We start from the raw sequence: 13,261 nt of genomic DNA on the forward strand, positions 1-13,261 counted from the left end.
CCCATGCCGGGCGGGAGGGGCCGCGCTGCCGCCCTCGTGTGGGCAAAGGTGGCGCTGCAGGCGCGCCCGGCGGTGCCCGGGGCCGGGGCTCCCTCGGCAGCATTGGGTGGGAGCGGCTCGGCTCCCCCGAGAAACGCGCTCCAGCCCGGCACGGTCAGACGGACGCCCCCGCCTGTCCCGCTGTTCTGTCTGCCCGTGGTGCCTCTTCCATAAACTTTGCCTCACTCCACTAAAATCCACAACTTTTTGATCTCCTGGAGCTCTGCATCAACCTCCCCTCCTCCAGTACTTCCTTGGTCTCTTTATTCACTCTCGGTTTTCCCCTACATGCTGCCTAAGGTGTTTCTTGGCTTGAGTGATCCTTGACCTCACTTCATTGCTCACTAATTCCTGTCCTCAAAACCTGCAATCCAATCCCTGACAGCCAACCTTCTCCCCCATAAAATGGGCTGTCTGCATCCCAGGGACTTTCCTGGGGCACAGGTCTGCTGGGACAGCTCATGCCCACAGCTTTGCTCTTCGTGTAGCCATGCGGCTGATCTGTGTCAGAGTCAGCAGAACACATGGATGCAAGAGGTGAACCTCACTGCCAAGCTGCTAACTGACAAAATCTGTGTGTGCAGGGCTGCTGGCTTGTCTGGGGGATATTCCTGGCCACTGCAATGCTTTCAGCTTACTCCTTTGGGTGCCGAGCAATGGGTGTTCCTGCGCAAGCCCTCCTGCGGTGCCCCAGACCCTCCACTGATAAGGCCTTAATCAGCACATTCCATGGAGCTGCCCAAGGAGTTGTGCCGGACCTGTTAACAGTAGTGTGGAACAGGATCAGCTGAGGGCTGAGCACTGAGGCTTCTGCCTAAATTGGCTGTTGCTATGTCACCGCTGAATTCCATCACCTCCCTGTAAATCAGCTTTTTCAGGTTCTCTGCAAGTGGCAGAAGATCAGAGGGGTCCCCTGAGATCACAGGCAATGACGGATCAATTCAGTGATGCAGAAAAGTCTGAGTGCCCATCGTGCATCCTGGCTCACTTGGAGCAGAGGATGGGGGACACAGCTATGCTGTGCCACAGGGAGGGAGGGGGAAGATGGAAGGCATCAGCCCATCCATCTTCAGCTGGCATCAGGCCTGTCTGGAGCCTCTTTTCATCTGCTGCTTTAGCAAAGTTCAGATGCACTCATTCGGAAGCATTTCTCTCGGCTCAAGGCAAGAAAAGCACTTTTACTTCTGTGCTTCTGCCTTCAAAGCATGCCCCGGTGTGTCCGGCGGGCCTGCCGCGGTGACCTGGGCTGTGTCTGTTCAGGCTTCCTCTGCCGGGAAGAGAAAAGTCCCCTTTTGTCCGAGGGGCTCCCGCAGCCCCTGTCTCAAAGGCGCGGCGATGCACGAAGCGCTGCCTCCATCTCCCGGGAGCTCTCCCTGGAGCCCGGCTCTGCCTGGACGTGGCCTGCCTGCAAACTCCTCCGCGCCGCGACGCGTGACGGCCCCGGGGCCCCTTCCCCCTCTGCTCGGGGCCCGCCCTGACCCCAGCCCGGCCCCCCGCTCCTCACGGCTCCGCTCGCAGTCTGCCCGCCTCTGCCGGCCTGTGCGGACCTGCCGGGCCGGGCACACCCTGCAGGGTGTGAGCGGAGCCGAGTGCTGGCACGCATGGGCCCGGCAGAGCCCAGCCCCGCGCTCACCTGGCCCGGCTGCGGCAGCGCGACATCCGCGGGGAGCAGGTACTTGGGGCTGCCCCGGCCCTGGGCATGCTGCCCTGGGCTGGCAGGCGGCACGGGGAGGGGGTGATGGTCCTGGGAAGGTGAGGGGGAAGGAAGAGGGGTGCCCGTGTTGTTCCCACGCTCTGGAGAGCAGGAATGGGGAGCACACTGGAATGGCTGCCCGGGTATGAGACTGAGAGTGGGGGATCTTGCCCAGGCTGTGCTGCTATTGCTGTTTTGGGGTCACCCTGTGCCCTATGCTGAGCCCGTGTTCTGTCCTCCGTCCTACCAGGAAAAGGAGCCCAGGGTTAGGCACCAGCTCCTGCTGCCCTGCCCGATGGCACACAGCCTGGGCTGGCTCAGCTCGCTCCTCCAGGACAAGGGGATATTGATCTGCGTATCGCCACCAGGTTGTCCTGTGCCAGCACAGAGGTGCTTGTGAGGCTACCAGCACACGGTGCCGTGTCGGTGGCTGTGGCAATGGGTTTGTCAGCCCTTCGGATTCCCTGTGCCTCGCACACAAGGGCTGAGTGTGCAGTGGGGGTTGTTTGGTGCGAGCTGAAGGAGGGTGCTTCCAGCCATGATGGAGCCCCAGCTCCCACCGCTGCTCTCCCACTGGAGCCAGAGCAGAAGCTGAGCAGGGTCTGTTGTGTGCCTATCCCTGCTCTGTCTGGGATGTGTGCCCTGCCATAACCACTGATGCTGCTGCAGTTGCACTCTGAGCTGGAGAACAGGGTGGCATTTCCCCTCCAAACCCTCCCAACATCACCACTGGGGCAGATTTGTGACCAGTCCTGTGCCACTCTGCCAAGCTCCAATCTTGGCAGCAGCAGTCCCTTGGAGCAGCTGAGCTGCAGCTGGTGCCCACAGCCACTCCTCCTGTACTATGTACTCTGCGTGGGAGCCTGCCAGCAGCTGCTGACACCAGTGCCCTGCCCATGTGAGCAGTGACAGGAGACAGGGTGACTCCAAGGGAAGGCTGGCTGAGCCCACTGGTGGAAGTGGTGACTCTGCTTCTGGTGACAGCAGAGGTATGACCCATGGCATCCCTTGTGTTAAGGCTGACTCCCTCAGTGCCATCACTGAGCAGGTCACAGCTGCTGGTCTGGTGCCTGGAAGTTGGAGGAGGCAGCAGATGTGGGGCTTGGTTTTGCTGCTTATCATCCTCTGTGCCTTGGCTGGCTGGACCTGCTGATGGCAGCCCCCAGACATGTCCCAGCCTGCAGAAGCTGCCTGGCCAGGGATGGAGTCCTGCTCTTGGGATGCTGCCTGCCTGTGTGTGACCCTGTGCTCTGTGTGGGTGCTGGGGCAGGCTCTGCACCCTGGAGCCCCCCATGGGGGGGTATTTAGGAGCAAGGTGATGCGCTGGGGTGCTGCCCTGTTCCAGGGGCAGACCAGGCTGGGCATGGCAGAGCCCTGGTCTGGCTGGCTGGCCCAGGGGGGAGCTGGGCTAGCTCTGCTCCCTCTCTCCACAGCCCAGCCTGGAATGGGACACAGCTCTGAGAGGCACTCCAGCACTGGAGAGGATGTGGCTGGGAGGATGTGGTCAGCTGGCTCTCATGCCTGGCTCAGTGGTCACAGTGAAATGAGAGCCAGGCTTAATCTGCAGGGTGATAGTGTTGCACAGTGAGCCTGGCCTGTTGGGGAGGTTGGGGTGAGGAGGAGCAGCTCCACAGCAGCACAAGCAATAGTAAAGATGGGATTTCTCTGGATGGATTGAGGAAGATCTTGTTTTGGGCTCCCTGCTTCCTCTAGCCAAGCACCAGAAATCTGGGGATCACAGCAAAGCATCCTGGCTCTGTTCCCTTGCCAGCCTTGGGAACTCAGTGGTGGCCCTGCCCTCAGCCTGGATCTCTGTGGCTGTAGAAATGGGTTCCCCACAAGCACTTGGACCAAGGCCATCCAGTGCCTGCTCAGCTGCAGCTCCTCCAGCCACACTGGGGATTCCTTGGTGTGCAGGTTGAGCTCAGGGGCTGCCAGGATGGTGCTGCAGCAGCAAGGACCTGCACTTAGGGATCAGAACAGGAACTTCCCAGGCCATGGCATGGCACTGGACAGTCCTTGCAGGTGGGGAAGCCTGGGTGCAGTGGTGCTGTCACGCTGGCTGGCTAGGCTGCTTGCCCCTGGAGCCTGCACAGTGGTCCTGGCTCCCAGGCAGTGCTGAGCCCAGGCCCTGCTCCCTGCCAGCTCCAGGCTTGTTCCAGCTTGTTGAGTGAAGGGTCCCAGCACAGCCTGCTGAACAGGTTGGGCTGCACCCTGAGCTGCTGCTTCCCCTGGCACCATGCCTTGTCTGGGGACACAACCAGCAGCCCCACTGTGTCCCAGCACTCTGGGCCACCTGCCAGGGTACCTGGACACAAAATGCCTCAGTGCTGCATCCCCACGGGGTGGGGGCAGTGTGCTGAGAGCTCTGTGCCAACACACTGTGTATCCCCCACAGGACACCTGACCTTGGCTCTGGCACAGTCTGCTGCTATGGCAGACCCCCCTGGCTGCTGCTCCACCTGTGCCACCTGCCTGCTCTGCCCCTACAGCTGCCAGTGGATCACTGCCAAGAAGGAGAAGAGGAAGGGCCTGAGAACCACCAAGGTGATACCTGAGTGATGCTGAGCTGGGGCTTGCCAGCCCCTTTGTGGGAGTCTCAGAGTGCTGGCAGGGGTGGGGAAGGGCTCTGGCTGGGATGCTCAGCCCCAAACACTGAGCTGCTGACCTCTTGCTGCTGCTCCTGCTTCCCAGGGCCCAGCCCCAGGAAAGCTAGGGTGCTACCTGGCACCCTCACTGTCCAGGAACTGCCCTGGCCTGGAGCAGGGAGGGTGGGCTGTGCTCCTGCTGGGTGACAAGAGGGGTAGAGCAGCATTAGCAGTGGGGCTTGCACGTGCCTGGGGCAGAGCAGAGCCCTGGGGCTGGGCTGGCAAGCAGGTCCCGGGGCACCTGGCTAGGCACGTGGGAGACACAGTTCCTGGGCTGGGTGTGGCCCCACCGGGAGGGTGTCCCCAGCAATTTGCAACCTGGGAGTGGCCAGGCCCTGGGATCCTCTGAGGTCTCCGACTCCCATGGGTGTGGCTCTGCTGCGGCTTGTCCTGTCTTGCCTGCAATGTACAAATAAGTCCGGGTTGCTGGGTGTCCCTCTGGCACCTGTGGCACCCCTCACCTCCCGCACACACGTGGCACCTGTGGCTGTGGGCAGTGCAGCTGGACCCAGCCTGCAGACTCGCCACTACAAGGGCGGTTCTGAGGCCCTGCACTGCTCTCTGCCCAGCTCACAGGTCGTGCAGCTAGAAGGGAGTGGGACCTGGCTCCCCTCCCCTTCTTGTGTCCAAAGTCCCAGCCTGTTCCCACGGAGTGCTGCATGGGAAAGGAGGCAGTCTTGTCACAGGGGCCATCGTCCCCACCCTGACCAAGGCAGATTTTGTTTGTTGTAGGACATGCTGATCCATCTTTCTGTAGTGTGGGTCCAGCCAAAAGAGGCAGCCAGGGTAGCTCTGGTCTCTCTCCATGGCAGCTCAGTGCCTGACCCCTGGCCATTCCTGCTGGGACCCCCTGTGCTCCCTGCTGCTGGCTGGGTGATACCAGGGGTCTCAGCACTGCCTGGGGGCTAGGAGCCCTGAGGGTATGTGTATAACTCTCATCTCTATTTTCAGTATGACTGCAGCTGGTTCCTTTTCCTCTTCTGCGTCTTCCTCTTCACCCTGGTGTGGCTCTACTTCGCTATCATCATCCTCAATGATTTCCACAACTTCAACGAGTGAGTAGGATCTACACAGAGCCTTGTTCGCCACATCACCCCTGCCCCTCTGACCTTCCCCTTTGCTGGCAGATTCATCTTCAGGCAGAAGAAGCTGTGGCTAGACTGGTCCCTGGTGCTGCTCATAGCTACAGCTGTGCTGATCAGCTACTCATCTGTGCTGCTGGTGAGCCCTCCTGACCCTGCTGGGCTGGGAGAATGGGGCTGTGCTGGGCACAGGCTGCACTGAGCCGGGGGAATGGGGCTGTGCTGGGCACAGGCTGCACTGAGCCGGGGGAATGGGGCTGTGCTGAGCTGTGGGAATGGGGCTGCCCTGAGCTGTGGGAATGGGGCTGCCCTGAGCTGTGGGAATGGGGCTGCCCTGAGCTGTGGGAATGGGGCTGCCCTGAGCTGGGGGAATGGGGCTGCCCTGAGCTGGGGGAATGGGGCTGCCCTGAGCTGGGGGAATGGGGCTGTGCTGAGCACAGCCCTGAGCTGGGAGGAGCTGCAGCATCTGGGGCCGGCTCAGCCTGAGCACGGGCAGAGCCCCTGCCTGTGCAGGGCGCCCGAACTCTTGTGGCTGAGTCCAGTGCCCTGTGAGGGCTGAGGTGTGGGGCACAGCCCAGTCTGACAGCTCCTTGCCCTTGCAGGTCCTCGCTCTGTGCTTGCAGCTCTGTGGCCAGCCCTTGAAGCTACACTGGGTGCACAAGGTGAGACACTGGAGGTGCAGGGAGATGGTGCCTGCCCTGGCTGCCCTTGCACCTTCAGAAGCTGGACCAGCCTACTGGGGCTGTGCATGGCTGCTGTGACCCCATGCATTGGCTGTGTGTCCCTGCTGACAGGGCTGCAGCTGTCAGTTCTCAGCCCCAAGTCTCTGGGATGGGAATATTCCCAGTGCTCAGAGCATGGAGCACAGAGCTCAGCTGCAAACCCAGATGGGGAAATGGGTATCAGGGCTGGGAGGGGTTCATAAGGAAGGGATGAGGAGGATTCTACCTGGCCTGCAAGATGCTGTGTGCTCCCCTAACTGCCCTGTGTGTGCCCCACAGGTACTGCTGATCCTGACTGCCCTGGTGGTGGCTGCAGCCTTCACAGGGCTGGGAATAAAGTGGGCAGAGGAGTGGAAAAGTGCATGGATCTCCCTGCAGGTGAGTCACCTCCATAGCAGGGACTCCCCTGCTGTACCCAGAGCCTGACCTGTGGCCTTGAGCTCAAGGGTGCTGACTGAAGTCCCCAGCATGGCTGGGGTGCACTGGGGCTGAATTCCCTGCCCTTGACTTCTGCTGCCTGGCCAGGCAAGGTGCTCTTTCTGCCCCTGCAGTCCTGCCTGGAGCAGCTGCCACCAGACTGATGAATGGTGGCTAGACCAGAGCAGGGAGTTTGTTCTGTCCTCCAGAAGCCTGTCCCTCCCTCCCAGCACTGTGGGTCTTCCACCAGTACTGGCTGCAGGGGCAGACCCCTGGCACTGGGACGTGTGTATTTTGGGGACAGGCACTGGTGCTGGCTGACACCCTGTGTTTTTTGCCTCTCCAGGCCACAGGTCCCTTCCTGCACATCGGAGCTGTGGGGGGAATGACGCTCCTTGCCTGGCCCCTGGCCAGCTTCATCTACCGCACCCGCAGGACAGGTAACCCCTCTGAGCTCTCAATTGTCCCCTTGGCTGTGCCCTGGGTCCTGCCACCCAGCTGGGCAGCACTGGTGGTAGAGTGGTGCTCAGGGAGCAGTGCAGTAGTGGGAACAGGTCTCCAGTGTGGCAGTAATGCCTGCTCTTGGTGGTTTCTCAAGAGCAGCCCTCGTTGCAGCTTCAGCCCTCCCTGCTTTGCAGCTGAAGGAGGGCTGCAGGTGGCAGAGTGCTGCAGAAGTGCTGAGTTGGGCAAGGGCCAGGGATAAATCCACAGTGTTCCTGAGGATGAGGGTGCAGTGTTTGACCTAAGGCAATGACAGGTTAATGCCATGTGAAGCAGCCTTGGCTTATTCCTAGTGACCTGCAAAATACTTCCTCTGTACCTCATAACTTCTGTCTGTGCCTGCAGGTCTCAGGGTGTTTGTGCTGCTTGTGTACTGTGCAGCAATGATTGCACTCTACCTGGCTCCCCTGGGAATCACCTCCCCTTGCATCATGGAGGAGAACCAGCTGCCCCCCAAGCCAGCCCTAGTTGGCCATCGAGGAGCACCCATGGTGAGTGACCAGCACCCTGGCAGTGCTCAGGGTGGATGGGCAGGCTGCTCCACTAGGAAAAGCCAGGCTGTGCCTGGCTGTGAGGCACAGATCCTGGTGGCCACAGCCTGGACAAGCTCTGGCCAGCCTAGAACAGTGGTATCCCCCCAGCAGCCAGACTTGGAGTTTGGATGAACACAGGGTGAGGAGGGGATGCAGCAGCTGCAGGACAGAGCTGCTCCCTGAGCACTGCTGGACCAGGAGCATGCAAGTCCCAGCAGAAAGCCTGGCTGTGTAGTGTGGGCTGGGGAGCAGGGATGAGGCAGGCTCTGCCTGTCTACCCCCGGTCCTTTTCGACCCCCCATCACACCCAGGTCACCCCAGGCTCATTGTGGCTGCCCTAGAGCCCAGCCAAGCTGCTGGGTGCATCCAGGCAGGATGAGTGCCTGTCCCTGCCCCATCCTGCCCATGCTCCCTGCACTAACACCATTCCCTTTTCCAGCTGGCCCCTGAGAACACCCTCATGTCACTGCACAAGGCAGCGGACTGTGATGTGCAAGTCTTTGAGACAGACGTCATGGTGAGGTAAAGGGGCTCAGGGGGAGGAAGGGGCTGTGTATCCTGGGATGTCACCTCCCACAGGGGGCATTCTGGAAGACACCTGGAGGACTGCTGCAGCCTGCATTTGCAGGCAGCCCTGTTCAAAGGGCTCTGCCACTCCCACCTTCCCAGTATGGGACAGGCTCCAGCTTGGTGTCCCAATGATCTGGGAGAGGTACTGGGTTTCTGTCCTCCCCATGCAGATTGCCTTCTGGGTAGGGAGGCTTCATCAGGGGAGGGGTACTGCTTGGAAAACAGACCCTGGCTCCAGTTCATCTCATGCAATCCTGTAATTGGGACAGCTATTTCAAAGAGCAAGGAACTACTGGGTTGGTGGCTTGGTCTCTAGGTGCACATTTTTGTGTAAAGGGCCACAAGTAGAATAAGGGTGGGGGTTACTCTGGCAGGTGGCTGGGAGGGGGTAGAAATGCCAGGGCAGGGATAGGAGACAAACAGCTTACAACACATGGCTTTCCTCTGTGCTCTTTGCCAGTGCTGACGGGGTCCCATTCCTCATGCACGATGAGGAGCTCACTAGGACCACCAACGTGCAGGCTGTGTTCCCTGAGAGGGCTGCCCTGAACAGCACTGCCTTCAACTGGACAGACCTGCAGCAGCTGGATGCTGGCAGCTGGTTTCTGGAGGTCAGGAATGTCCTTAGGGTGGCTGGTGAGGAATGGGTGCATTCTTGGGTGAAGCATTAGCCCTGCCCTGGGGCTCCAGAACCTTTCCTGGTCCTAGCAGACACCTGGACAGGGTGCAGAAGCATGCACAAATCCCTTGGGTGCAGTTATGCCCCAAGCTGAGGTTTGTTCTGACTCCTCAGCTGAGTCATGGAGGAGGCTGCTTTCAGAGGGGATGTCTCATATTTGCTCTGAGCTGCACAGCCTGCCTGGGCTTGAAGGCAGCTGTGGCCAGGCTCTTCCCAAAAGGTGACTAACTACTGCTGAGCAGCTTTGAATGCCCACAGGTGCTGGGGCTGCTTGAATTCTGTTGTTAATGGGGAGAAGGGTACGGGTGCCCATGGATAGGGAGGTTCCCTGTGCCTGTCTGCACTGGAGAGCACATGGAGAGCCAGTGTAGGAAATGGAGTCCCCCAGGCACCAGTTTGGGATGTGGAAGCTGGCAGGTGGTCTGCCTGTGGTGACTGCCCTCTCTCACCCTTGCAGCGGAGGCCATTCCCCACTGTGCAGAATCTTTCTCCTGGTGATCGCCAGGAGGCAGCTGAACAGAGGATCCCGTCCCTGGAACAGGCTCTAGAGGCAGCCAAGCACAGCAACCTCTCCATCATGTTTGACCTTCGGCCTGAGAACCACAGTGACTACCAGAACTTTGTCAATGTCACCCTGGGAGTGATTTTACAGTCAGGCATCCCTCTGCAGCAGGTGAGCTGGTCACCACCCACCCCTGCCAGGCCCTGCTGTCACACCCCTGCCGTGGCGGGAGGTGCCCTGCCAGCCACACTGACCCTCCCTGACACCCCATACACCCCATATGTGATCCCTGCTGGGCAGCCCTGCCCACATGTGGGAGAAGTTACCAATAATTAGAGTTTAATGCCTACAGCTTCAGACCCCTCCAAGTACTTTGGTTTCCCAGCACTGGCCACCCTGGTGTGTAAACAATGACTCAGGCCAGGGAGGAGACCAACACTGCCAGCACGAACAGGAGTACAATGCTAGGCTTTCACCTCCCCACACTCCACCACACCTCTCCCTGCAGCTCTGGGACTCCTGCTGCACCCTCCTGTGCTCCCTTTATGCTTCCTCCAACCCTTGCAGCACAGGATATGTGCTGCCCTCTGGGGACAAATCAGCACTCAAATCACGTTGCTTGGCCTTTTGGGAATGCAGATCAGGAGGGGACAGAGAAAAGACTTGTACTATAGTGGTGATCCGAGGTGCATTCTTGCTGCCGAGCTGGGGATAAATGGATTCACTTCTTGAGCCATTCAAAGACCCAGAAAGGACTTAACTGGTGCATATTTCCTTGGCTGGAACTGCTTTCTCCCTTCAGTGGGACCTGTGCTTGTTTCTTGGCTGGGGCAAGCTCTTAGGAGACTGTCCTGGCTGAGATCCTCATGGCAGAGCTGAGTGTGGAGATGGGGCAGGAAGCAGCTGTCTAAGCAGGCCATGTGAGCCTGGACCTGTGAGGGAATATTGGAAGAGAACAAACTCTCTGGAGCACCTCTCCTCTGCAAGTGCTCTCTGGCTGTTTCCTAGGTCCTCTGGCTTCCAGATGGCTTCAGGGAAGATGTCAAACAGCAGGCCCCAGGTGTCCAGCACGTCTATGGCCGGAAGAGAGTCGAGAATGAGAAGGAGCCAGTGCTGCACGTCAATCTGCCCTACCAGGACATGAGCTCTGAGGAGATCAGGTGAGAACGCTTTGTCCAAGTACCTGGGAGTGGTGTGGGTCTGGGGACTGTCCCAGGGGCCAGCAGAGGTGAGGGTGCTGAGTACTGGTGTGCTTCTGGGAAGAGCTGGGAGTGTGCCTTGTGAAAAAGTGTCCCTCTCAGGCAGGGCTGGTGCAGAGGATGGAGCTGGCTGCAGTGCTCTGCCCTGCCAGCAAATCTGGATCTCCAGACAGTTGCTCCATGTGGCTGCAAGTGCTGGATCATTTCCCAAATGTACAGCCCCCTCTGGCTGTGCAGAGTGTGGTGACACCCTGCTGCCTGCTGCTCTGACCACGGCTGTCCCCACACAGGCAGTACCGCCAGGACAACATCTCTGTCAACCTGTACGTGGTGAACCAGCCCTGGCTCTTCTCCGTGCTGTGGTGCTCAGGGGTGAGCTCTGTCACCACCAACGCCTGCCAGGTGCTGAAGGAGATGGAACACCCGATCTGGCTGCTGGTAAGGGACCCCTGAATCCTTCAGCCTGCCCCACAGCCCTGTGTCCCAGGCACTTGTGGGTCCTGTGCAGTTGCCTGGAGGGTGACTTTTGCTCACTGCTGTACTGGCATGGGAGCATGCCACCCTGTAGAATGGACTGGTAGCACAGCAGGCACACAGGGCTGTGCCATGGCACACCACCCCTAGATGGTGTTCAGTGGCTTGTCTCGTTGCCTTGCAGCCCAGCAGCACATACTTCATGATCTGGATCGTTGTGGACTGTGTTTCCTTACTTATCATCATCTGGGCCTTCGTCCTGATGAAGTAGGTTTGATCCCTTTCCCTCTCCCGAGGCTGCTCTGTTGGGGGAGGCTGTAGTGTGCCCTGGGTGGCTGGTGCTGACCCAAACCTACTGCCACTCCTCTCTGGGCTCAGATCCTGGCGGGTGCTCTTCTGTCTGGCTAAGTAAGACAGAAGTGTGTGGGGGCAACTTTCACCTCCAAGCTGCAGCTAGAAGTCTGCTCTGGCCCTGCCTCAAGCTGCTGGATGCTTTAGTTCACACTTGTTAACCCACTGTGCACCCCAGGGCTCGGTGGGCTGAAGCTGGGGCTCCTGCTCCTGTCCTTTTCCCCAGTGCTGCAGGCACTGAGAGCAGCTCCCTCGGGGACTGCGGGGCTCCAGCTGGCAGCTCAGGGGAGGGCACGGTGGGACCAGACTTGCATGCTAACATGGATCCTGTTCCATCTCCTAGGAAATGTTCCCGCAGGAGATGGCCAGCGGGTGAGTGCGCACGGAACGGGAGCTTCCCTCCCCTGGAGCCGGGCTCTGCCTCTGGGACTCTCCCTGACAGGCAGGCAGCTTTCCCCAGCCAAACCTGACGGAGTGGTTTGGGATGGCTGGGGGAGGGAAGGGAATCCCGGCCCAGGGAGTTCCTCCTGTCCTGCCGTTAACAAGCAGCCCTGTGGGACAGCACTAGGGAATCCCACATTTCCCGAATATCCTCAAACCTGCTTTTCAGGCTGCTCCGCCTGTCGCTGCGGGATGGTGGCTGCCCACAATAAATGCTTTTTCTCTGTTTCCTCAGCGTCTGAGACGGATGTGCTGCTCACAAAGATCAACAGCCTGATGCAAGAGTGACGCCTGTGTCAGCTGTGGGGAAGGGCAGCCAGAGCCCTGCACGGCTCAGGCAGGGAGCGCTCCGCAGGCCAGCTTCGAGGCTCCTTTCCTCCGAGCCTCCCTTCCACCGTGGCCTTCCTGGCTCCTTTCATGGTGCACAGCTGCCCTCAGCTGAAAAGACTTGGAACTGAGTTCTCATTGCCCACTGGCAACGAGGAACTAAAGCTTTGCAGGGGTGCCCTAAGGGCAGAATATTTATCCAGCAGTGCTGGAGCTGAGACCTCTCCCTTGGGGTTTGGACAGGAGCGGGGATTTGGGTGGCTGTTTGGTGCAGGGGAAGGGCTGTCTCTGCCTGTTGTCAGCACCTCTGCAGCCAGGGATGGGACACCTGGTTTAAGGGCTGTTCCCCTGGGGGCTGCCCTGTCCCATGGCTTGAGGAATTTCAGGAAGGAGGATGTGGAGTGGCTTTTCAAAAGACAAAGGGAAAGCCAAGCTCTTCACCCTCACATCCTGGACACAAATCCCGTCCCTACTGCTGCTGGCTTCATCTTCACGGGACAGGGTCCTGGCACTCCGTGCAGCAGTTCATGCCTGTTGCTCGGGGAAGAGAAGGAGCAGGGCTGGGGGTGCTGGGTGTCAGGGGCTGGCAGGACCGCGCTCACTCTTCTGCTGCTGCTCCAGGGCAGCAGAGGGAGCGCTGGGACTCGGCATCGGTCCCGTTGCAGCAGGGCCTCGAACCGGGAGAGGGTACCGTGTCAGTTTGACTTGTTGCTGTCTATTTATGTCAATAAAGCAGAGGAGCGGCAGACAGAGCCCGAAGGGGTGCGGCGGGCACGCCTGCGTCCTCCGTTCCGCGCCTTCCCCTGCCGGCGGCGCTGCCGGCCCGGAGAAGGAGCCGGCGCAGCCCCGACGGTACCGGCCCGGGGCGGGCTCGCTCCGCGGCGCTCCGTGCCACGCACCGCCGGCGCGGGGAACCGGCCGGGCCCTCGGCAGCGGGCAGCGAGGGGAGGCCGGGCGGGGCGCGGCTCCCGGGGCGCCGGCCGAGCCTGCCCGCGGCCCGGCTGGCTCGGAGCGCCGGTGGCGGTGGCGGGGCGCTCCCGGAGGCGGTGCTCGGAGCGCCGGTGGCGGTGGCGGGGCGCTCCC

The 13,261-nt window shown here is 60.2% G+C and overlaps 1 protein-coding gene across 2 annotated transcripts; it reads left to right on the plus strand.

Annotated features, from left to right (window-relative positions):
• The first annotated feature begins 1,579 nt into the window (after positions 1 to 1,579).
• On the plus strand, positions 1,580 to 12,924 carry GDPD2 (glycerophosphodiester phosphodiesterase domain containing 2). Of its 2 annotated transcripts, XM_059482883.1 has the most exons (16): positions 1,580 to 1,711; positions 4,131 to 4,279; positions 5,332 to 5,435; positions 5,508 to 5,601; positions 6,065 to 6,124; positions 6,464 to 6,562; positions 6,948 to 7,041; positions 7,448 to 7,593; positions 8,075 to 8,157; positions 8,666 to 8,816; positions 9,342 to 9,557; positions 10,395 to 10,546; positions 10,876 to 11,023; positions 11,244 to 11,326; positions 11,754 to 11,782; positions 12,087 to 12,924. In XM_059482883.1, exons 2-16 carry the CDS (start codon positions 4,166 to 4,168, stop codon positions 12,137 to 12,139), a joined length of 1,626 nt encoding a protein of 541 aa, XP_059338866.1. In that variant the 5' UTR covers positions 1,580 to 1,711; positions 4,131 to 4,165; the 3' UTR covers positions 12,140 to 12,924. The 2 variants fall into 2 exon arrangements, with proteins under 2 accessions (XP_059338866.1, XP_059338865.1); XM_059482882.1 differs by lacking the exon at positions 12,087 to 12,924 and having other exon boundaries at positions 11,754 to 12,081.
• The last annotated feature ends 337 nt before the right edge of the window (positions 12,925 to 13,261 follow it).

Source organism: Ammospiza nelsoni, chromosome 15, assembly GCF_027579445.1.
Source record: "Ammospiza nelsoni isolate bAmmNel1 chromosome 15, bAmmNel1.pri, whole genome shotgun sequence".
Lineage (NCBI taxonomy): Eukaryota > Metazoa > Chordata > Aves > Passeriformes > Passerellidae > Ammospiza > Ammospiza nelsoni.

What these genes read in the sequence shown, in the direction of transcription:
- GDPD2 (XM_059482882.1), top strand. Translation starts at nt 4,166, where the DNA reads ATGGCAGACCCCCCTGGCTGCTGCTCCACCTGTGCCACCTGCCTGCTC. An exon ending in ATGAGCTCTGAGGAGATCAG is followed by an intron (nt 10,547 to 10,875) that starts GTGAGAACGCTT and finishes GTCCCCACACAG; the next exon opens with GCAGTACCGCCAGGACAACA. An exon ending in AACACCCGATCTGGCTGCTG is followed by an intron (nt 11,024 to 11,243) that starts GTAAGGGACCCC and finishes GTTGCCTTGCAG; the next exon opens with CCCAGCAGCACATACTTCAT.